This window comes from Nematolebias whitei, chromosome 5, assembly GCF_014905685.2.
Source record: "Nematolebias whitei isolate Nwh7 chromosome 5, NemWhi1, whole genome shotgun sequence".
Taxonomy (NCBI): Eukaryota; Metazoa; Chordata; class Actinopteri; order Cyprinodontiformes; family Rivulidae; genus Nematolebias; species Nematolebias whitei.
This window is the reverse complement of record NC_056502.1, coordinates 33213056-33222696: the sequence shown is the minus strand read 5'-3', so window position 1 is coordinate 33222696 and position 9641 is coordinate 33213056. Positions and strand designations below refer to the sequence as shown.

At 39.6% G+C, this 9641-nt stretch overlaps 1 protein-coding gene across 1 annotated transcript; it reads left to right on the top strand.

Moving 5' to 3' along the window:
* Positions 1-1990: 1990 nt before the first annotated feature.
* has2 (hyaluronan synthase 2) lies at positions 1991-5876 on the top strand. Its single transcript, XM_037677117.1, has 3 exons — positions 1991-2617; positions 4543-4644; positions 4766-5876. Exons 1-3 carry the CDS (start codon positions 1991-1993, stop codon positions 5693-5695), a joined length of 1659 nt encoding a protein of 552 aa, XP_037533045.1. The 3' UTR covers positions 5696-5876.
* Positions 5877-9641: the final 3765 nt, after the last annotated feature.

Here is a 9641-nt window from a genome sequence, read left to right as displayed (position 1 = left end):
GATTACAGAATGCTTTCTGCTGTACAGCTGTAAACTTGATGTTTACATACATCAACAAAAGCTGATGGAGGTCAGCATGACTCACCGAGCAGAGTATTCTCAGACAGTCTGACTTTCTGCGCTGGTATAATAAGTTTTTTATAATCAGCATCAGTGTGTGTATGTTATGTGAGCGTAGCGGGTCTTGTAAATGAGTGGCTGACGTTAATAGCTTTGCCACGTGCCAGAGGAGGCCTGCTGCACTGGTTGTGGTCTATCCAGCTAATGATCAAATAATAACATTTTATGTCTGAGGTAGTGGGTGTGTGTGTATTTATGTGTGTGCATTTATCACTCTTAACTGAGCCTGTCTTTCTCCTTCTGGTCCTCTAAGAGTCTCTTGTTTTGTGTTTTCCTCTCGTCTGTTTATCAGGCACCTTCGTTTCTTTTCCTCGCTGTGTCTAAAGCTGTGACTTCTCCTGTCCCTTTCCTCCAAAATCTCTACAAAAACCTCTTCAGTTTAATTTTTCTCTGGGTTTTTCTTCCCCTCCCTGCATCTGTTTTTGTGAGTTTAGGGGTGGTGTGAGGACCTGTTGCCAAATCACAAACACCATTTGGCTTGTGCGCACTTCTTTTGATGACCTTATTTGCCCGGTTTACGTCTCTTTGGTTTTAACAACGCGCGTATCTTCAAGAAGTCGCATACATGATTTAATGAATTTAGTTTCATGTTAATCTAGCTTAATACACACCAAATGGCAAAGTACCTCTTTCAAGTGCTCAAAATGCAGCTTGAAATGTTAAATTAAGTTAAATGAGAGGGCACCCCACTGAGGCGCTGACTCGGTAGCATCAGACTAAAAGGTCAGCAAAGGAAATTATTTTCCTGTAATCGTGCTAATAAGGAGTCGCAGAAGGGAAGAAACACTCGTGAAGCAGAACATTTAAAAGCTCTTGTCTTCTTCTTCCCACGGAGATACAAACAGATGACATCACAGGGTGGTCCGCTCTGCGTTGAGCTGAGCCGAGCCGAGCCACGCTGAGTGGGTCTCTGCTGGTCTGCCAAACAGATGTTGGTAGCGACAATAATGAGGGGATGGGAGCAAAATTTAGGAGTTTGAGCTGGAGACGTTTTGCAGCGACAACCAGGAAGGATCAGACACAAATACAGAGGATGGTCTTTAAGTTGATCTCACAAAACCAAAGAAAGTAACTTTTTTATTCTAGATTTTAATAGACCTTTATGTACACAGTGATTGACTGAAAGACTTTTGTTTGTTCAGAAAAAGGAAGCAAAAAATGTCATTTTTCTCATTATGGCGGTTATTCTGTATTTAAACCATAATTTCAGGACATTTAGCAGCAATAGCCAGTTTGTTCATTAATTAGGTCAAGAAACCTTGTAAGATGGGCTCACCCAGACTGAAAGAAAGCTGGAACAGTCTGCTACTCACAATTGTCTGACATTTAAATGGTAAATGAACTGTGCTTATATAGTGTATTTCAATGTGATCAAGATACTCAAAGTGAGTTACACTACAATCTGTGCCTCATTTACCCATTCATACAGCACTCTATTAGATCTGTAGACTAATCAGTGCTTTATCACATTCATACACTGATGGGACACACATAGGAGGCAATGAGGGGTTCAGTGTCTTGCCCATGGACACTTCAGCATGTGACTGCTGGTGGAATCGAACCCCCAACTCTCCTATTGGAAGACGACTGCTCTAACCAGTCAGCCACAGCTGCCCCTTAGATAAGGATTTTGTGGAAGATAAGTAAAAGATAGAAAATGAAGACAAGAGAAAAAAGTATTGTTTCCCTGAAATTTCTTAACCAAAATGATTAAAACCCTGTTTTCTGGACATATTTAAAACTCTTGAGATGAACGCTAGACACATCCTGTAATAAATATCTGAAGGTGGAATAAAAATGTCATGTTTTCTTTTATCATAACACTTTAACAACAACATCACCAAACTTAATCTGTTCCTTTTGTTTATAGATGAAGTGCCAGAGAGTTCTAACCTACCTGAGGATATTTGGGACCACCATGTTTGGAGTGTCGCTCCTGGTGGGCATCTCCACTGCCTACATCATGGGCTACCAGTTCTTCACAACATCCCACAATCACCTGTCCTTTGGCCTATATGGTGCTATCTTGGTTGTACACCTCATCATCCAAAGTCTATTTGCCCTCTTAGAACACCGAAACATGCGGCGCTCCTTAGAGACACCCATTAAACTGAATAAATCCCTGGCATTGTGCATTGCAGCATATCAAGAGGATTCAAACTACCTGAGAAAATGTCTGGTGTCAGTCAAAAGGCTGACATATCCAGGGATCAAAGTAATCATGGTGATTGATGGGAACTCAGACGATGACACGTACATGATGGACATTTTTAAAGAGGTCATGGGTTGGGACAAAGCGGCTACGTACGTATGGCGGAGCAATTACCACAACAAAGGCCCCGGCGAGACGGACGAGAGCTACGTCGAAAGCCTTCAGCAAGTTTCCAAGCTTGTTTTGAACAACAAGTGTGTCTGCATCATGCAGAAGTGGGGAGGGAAGAGAGAAGTCATGTATACAGCCTTCAAAGCTCTAGGGAGGAGTGTGGACTATGTACAGGTAAGGCTGATACCCTCACACAGAAATAAAAGGTATCAGTTCAGATTTTACAGACTATATAAAACAGCATATAAATAAGATTATATAAAACATTCAGTGGTAAATGTGGTAAAGAAACTGTAGGAGTCAGGGAAGGCCTGCACTGAATCCAAAGGAAAGAGAGCAAAAGGAGATGTGGCTTGAGAAATGCAAAGGGGGGCTGTGCAAAGCCAAACACAGGGTCCACAAAGAGGCTTTTGTGTTGCTTTTAGACGGATGGTGGCTGGGTGCATCGTGTTGAAAAGTGAGGCATGAAAAGGAGCAGCAGTAGCTGATGTCTGAGTGTAATAATGGATCAGTTTCAGAAGGCTGTGGGTTACATCACCTTTGTGAATACTACTCCATCAGATGCCCCAAAAACTGTGTCACAGGATTAAATTTGGTTAGGCTTGTAAGAGGTTTATCTTGAATAAACTCACTTTTGCAGAACTAAAAACTCATACATTGCATGAAAGCTGTCTGAAAGTCTTCTAAGCCACATTAGTTCTAAAATCTTTGTAATTATAGCTTCTGCGAAAACATTTGAAATTATCTATAAAATGACAATCCGGTATCTCAAACTCTGGTAGTTGTATGGTAACCATAACCATTGCTGGGTATTTTATACCTACCTACCTACCTACCTACCTACCTACCTACCTACCTACCTACCTACCTACCTACCTACCTACCTACCTACCTAACTACCTACCTAACTACCTAACTACCTAACTACCTAACAACCTACCTACCTACCTATACCTACCTACCTACCTACCTACCTACCTACCTACCTACCTACCTACCATCCACCCATCCATCCAACCATCCATCCATCCATCCATCCAACCATCCATCCATCCATCCAGCCAGCCAGCCAGCCAGCCAGCCAGACATCTATTTTCGTTACTCGTGTTCCTTTCCAGATTGGGGGAGCTGGTGCTTATTGCCAGCAGTCATTGTTTGAGAGGCAGGGGACAACCTGGACAGGACTCCCGTCCATCACAGGGACACAGAGACAAACAATACCATTCATACCCTCACCCACACCTAAGAACAATTTAGAGTTACCAATTAACCTAAGATTCATGCATTTGGTTTGTGGGAAGGAATCAGAGTACCTGGAGAGAACCTACATGTGCACATGGAGGCCAAGAGGCATTCCTGCGACCTTCTCGCTGCTCCGCCATGCCGCCTTCATACTATACAGGTTGCTTATAAAACTTTAAAAATGATCAGATAACAAACTTCAGTAATATAACAATACCAAAATAACTTTATTGTCTTTATTGCAAAAAGAAAAGAGCCTTTCAGGGTAAAACGCCTCAACACCTGCTGCTGCCAGACACTGGATGTTTTACAAAGATATCTAAAGACCAGACTGGTGTTCTGCCAGAAGTCAATATTCTCCAATGTTTGGGAATGTGCACTTTCAGAATCATTTGGTTTTTGTATAAAACAGATCCATTTGTTTGGAAAGGAAATTTTGGTTTCAGGTTTGTTTTTTTATAACAAAAACATCTTTTTTTAGAGGAAAAGTAAGAAAATCACTATAAAAATGGGAGGCAAAGTTAAAAATTACTTGATGTAATTGTTGTAGGGAAAGAAACACTGCCCAGATTGTTTATTCTATGAAATACCTTGTAAATGTTTCACAGGATCTTTAGTGATCTTCTTGCTGAAAATAACTGAAACTATCAGCATGACATCATGACTCTCAGCAAAACATTTAATTTCCCTTTGGGATTAATAAAATATTTTTGAATTTTGAATTATACTGAATGAGAATCCCTCTAATCTAACATGAACATGGCTTTTTTTATCTCAGAAGTTCTTCAGTGTTTCTGCAAGGCTGCAGTATATTCTTCCTCTGACATCATGGTTTTTCACTTTGGGTTTTTACTCAGGTGTGTGACTCTGACACCATGCTGGACCCAGCTTCTTCAGTGGAGATGGTGAAGGTTTTAGAGGAGGATCCTATGGTGGGAGGCGTTGGAGGAGATGTTCAGGTAATGTTATAAAACTGTATTTTCTTGATTGAGACATTTTGAGAACTTGAGTTTACATTGAACAGTTTGCTGTATTTCAAACATAACAGCTTCTAATTTTTGACCATGACTCTTTCCATAGATCTTGAATAAATATGAGTCATGGATCTCATTCCTGAGCAGTGTACGGTACTGGATGGCCTTCAATATTGAGCGGGCTTGCCAGTCCTACTTTGGCTGCGTCCAGTGCATCAGTGGGCCTTTAGGAATGTACCGAAATTCCCTCCTGCACGAGTTTCTCGAGGACTGGTACAATCAGACCTTCATGGGATCTCATTGCAGTTTTGGCGATGACCGTCATCTGACGAACAGAGTTCTCAGCCTTGGGTATGCAACAAAATATACAGCGCGTTCAAAGTGCCTTACTGAGACTCCAATTACGTATCTGCGTTGGCTCAATCAACAGACTCGATGGAGTAAGTCTTATTTTAGAGAATGGCTTTACAACTCAATGTGGTTTCACAAGCATCATCTATGGATGACTTATGAGGCAGTGATCACAGGCTTCTTCCCATTTTTCCTCATTGCTACTGCAATTCAACTCTTCTTCCAGGGAAGACTCTGGAATATCTTGTTGTTTCTACTCATTGTGCAAGCAGTGGCACTGATTAAAGCATCGTTCGCCAGCTGCCTCAGAGGCAACATCGTCATGGTGTTCATGTCATTCTATTCAGTACTGTATATGTCCAGCCTGTTGCCAGCCAAAATGTTTGCCATAGCAACTATCAACAAGTCCGGCTGGGGAACATCGGGCAGGAAAACGATAGTTGTAAACTTCATTGGCCTGGTTCCAATAACTGTTTGGTTCACCATCCTCTTCATTGGATTTATATACACAATAGTCCTACATTATAAAAGCAATGTTCCAGAAATAGAAAAGATTGTTTTGGTTATTGGGGCAGTTGTCTATGCAAGTTACTGGGTCATATTTTTGACATTGTATGCTGTCCTCATAAACAAATGTGGGAAGAGGAAGAAGGACTCACATTATGATATGGTGCTAGACGTATGACGCATGATCCAAGGAGGACATGCACCATTTACCACTGAACTGGAGATTTTTTTCGTTTGTTTGTTTGTTTTTTGCTGTTTACAAAGTTTTTTCATATGCAAGACAACTCTAGTAGGAAGACTGGTTGAGTTCAATCACAATAGGAACATAAAAGGCAGTGGCTGTAACTATAGAAATCATGATGTTGGTATATCAGCATTCTAGTTGAACAAGTTATACAGATTAGCTACATCTAATATGTTAGACAGGAAATCAACTCTAGGATTAGTAGGTTCTTTTGAACAGTCAGAATGGCAAGGTTACATATATCATTGCAGTTAGCAGAAAGAGCTAAGTTTGGAATATTAACTACCTCTTAACCTTGTCATATCCACTGGGCTTCCATCTTAAAAAGCATCTTGGTAAAATAAACTGCAAAATTTCAGTCTTCTTCATTGAGGTTTAACTGAACCAAAAAGATCAACTTACCTGCAGAACATTAAATTATGAACTTTCTACGTCACCAAGAAATGAAAGAATAATGGAAGGGAGAAACATAATAACAGGTTTGTCTCCTCAACTGTCAAATGACTGCAGTTGTAGTAACAAGTGTTGTAAGGAACAATTGGTGTTACTAAAAGTCCCAAACAATGTCTGCCTTATCTCATGAATAACTGATGTTGGCCACTTGAACATGTTAACAGCACAAACAAATGATAAATCCAACTAAAGAGACTCTGCCTCTGTTCAATGTTTCAATGCACCGAGTTACAAGTTATGTCAAGGACAATGTATCAGTGTGCCTTTTCAGTGTTTTAATCTGTCTTGGCTACAGAACCAGTTTACAAAGCACAAAGGGCTTTAAAATGGAGAGCTGCTTTCTGTCGTTCATTGCACTCATGTCATATGGGAACTATGCAAAGACCCATCCATTAACTGCACCTGCTTTAAAGAGTCAGATTGTCTGGAGCGTATTTCACACCGAGAGGCACCTGCCAAGAATAAGGTCTGAATCCAGAACCCTCTCGCTGTGAAGCATCAGTGCTACTTATGGCACTTGGCTGCAGGAAGAATAGGAAGGATTTTGTGGGCCGCACAGTGGCTTAAGAGACACTTTTCTAAAGAATCAGATGACCTGCTTTGCTTCTGGTGCCAAGAACAAGAGAGCATTTGTCACATTTATTTTTAAATGTGCTCAGGAGGGGCTTTATTGCTAACCTCTCAATGCTAACCAGAGAGGTTTGCATAGTTGTTTGAATGCTTTTTGCAAAAATGGATGTTTTCTTCTCAACGTGAATCCATTTTGCATGAATGTAAAGTATTGTAGCACATGCCGACAAAGTTTCGAATGTTTGTGTGTTGATGCTCCCATATGACATGACTGCAGGATTTATCAATGTTTACAAAGTGAAAAATCTCAAACTGACCAATCATTGGTGGATGTAATTGTTACCTGATCAGGTGACCATGTGAACCTGTAACCACAAGTGGGAGACTTTGTATCGCTGCTGTTGTGACTTGTGTGTTTGCAGAAACAATGAGTTTAGTTTTTAATCTTTTTATTAATCTGTTACGAAATGTTTAACACGTTTAGTATTGATGAATTTTTAACCCAGTTGACTAATGACCACAAAGCAAACATAGTAGAAGTCTTCAAGTCCAAAAACTGTGATTTTTGGTTTCCTTGAGCCTTTGATCCAACCCATATTCTACAATACTGTATTAGCAACAACATGGATATTGTTGTTCGTCCCAGATTGTGGTAAATGACTGAAGGAGTCTATATGAGCAGAAGTGTATCTGAAGAGAAAAGCACTATCTTATAGCAGGAATATGAAAGAGGACATGATGGAAGGTAACATCACTGAGATGAAATAGCGCCACTGTTTGCTACGGATCAGAAGCAGACACGTTTAACTGTTCTGCACTTTTACGTCTCTTCTGTTCTCCAGCACGATGCTTGATGTAACCAGAATCAAATACCTCTGTGCACGGCATCAAGGTGTCACAATGCTGTCCAAAAGCATGCATGATCATAGTCTCAAATACTTTAAAGTCGATTCTGTAAAGTTAAATTTACAAATGTCCATTTTTGCAAACAAATTCGTACAAAGTCATTTGAATTCGTTTTTTGTCTTGAGGTTTTTTTGCTGTAACAAATTGTGTATTTTTACTTGTACATCAATGTGTTTTTTTATATAAATACTGTATATAAATATATACATTTCTATTTTTACTTATCTACCAAAGATTCTTTATTTTTAGTCATGTTTTTGTAAGAAATAGTGCATTTGTTGTGTTTTAAATGGTTCCATTAGTTACTTGTATATCTGACCAAAAAATGTGAAATTTTGAATTGGAGGGGTTGTCTGCAATGACCATGATCAAAAAAAGTAGTGTTTTTGGAATAAGTTATTATTATTGTTTTGTTTGTTTACTTTTTATTTGAACAGAAAAATGTCATATTTATTAAAACAGTTCTGTGGTGTTTAGGATTCTGTTCATACATTAGAAAACCTCTGCTAAATGTGTTAAACCCCTAAAACTGCATGTCTACACTTTAAAAATAAAATGTCTCGGTTTTGTAATGATAAAACTTTTCACTTTAGCTTTTTTTTGCAGTCTAAGAATCTCAGTTTTTATTAGTGTTTTTTTGCATAACGAGCAATGAATGCAAAGCAGAGCTAAAATGTTTTTACATCTCCTGCATGAAAATGTGATTCTCTGCAGACTGTTCATGTTTTGGTTGTGAAGTGCCTTCATAAGAAACCACAAGCAGAAAATATTGAAAGACTTTTTCTAAGATTTGGTTATATTTCAAGATGACATGGACTGTTAGTCGTGAGCAGTGTTATATTAAAGCACTTTTAAGTTGTGTCCAATAAAAAATGACTTTGTCCAAACATTTGTTACTTTAGTTTTTGTTTGTTTTTTGCATGTAGAAGTGATATGCTGTTTCTTTGAAAGGTGGCTCACTTGTATCACTTCTCTCTTTAGCCCGCCTGCTGCCTACGTTTTAGAACTGGGGCCTTGTGGGTCATTTTGACCCAAGGACAGCAGGAGGGTAAAATGCTGTTTCCTCAATTAAGTTCTTCAAACAAAATCAGTACAACATGCACATCAAAGGCAACAGTGTCTAATAACGCTACCTTCACATTTAGGCATGATATGCTGCTGCACACAGTGTTGTGGTAGTTCATTGGTCCGTGGTTGTTTCAGGAAGGGCATTCATCTTTAAAACAATCACCAAGTCTTCGTGTGAGTTTACTGTGGCAACCCCTGAAGAAGGGCACAGCATAAAGAAGAAGTACAAGAAAAAAGTTGATTACAGTAATGTGTAGCAGTTCTAAGCAGATGGTAAAACACATTTTCTGCACTTTGTGCTAATAACCTTCAGAGAGACAAAGCAGAGGAAGGTAATATCCAAACACAACATTAAACAAAGTATGAGTGAGTTCTGAAGACCTGCCTGTTTGTTTCAAATCCTCCATTATCTTTACCAACTTCTTCCTTTCTGAGTCGCATGGGTTCTTTTGGACGAGTTCATGTCCAACAATCAATGTGTGAGACATGGGGACAGCGTGGATAGGTCTCTAGTTGGGTGACCAGACGTCCCTGATTTCCGAGGAGTGGGACAGTCACTGTTTTGGATGACCTGTCCCCGGTTAAAGATGTCCCTGGAAATGTCCCCGATTTTAGCATAAAAATGTTGTGTGTAGACTGTTATTATAACAGTTATATTATTATATTATTTATAGCAGAAAGTGCAAGTGAGTATGTTACGCACAACAAAAGCTATTACTGTAACTGGTCGCGCTGGTGCTGCTGTTAAAGGTACAGACAGAGAAGAAGAGCAGAGTGAGCCACCTTTAAACTAGAAGATGAAGAAGAGTGCGGCGCAGCTTGTCACCACCGGCTGACAGCTGTCCTGTGATATACGGTATGTGTGCACTGATTTATTTTGTTT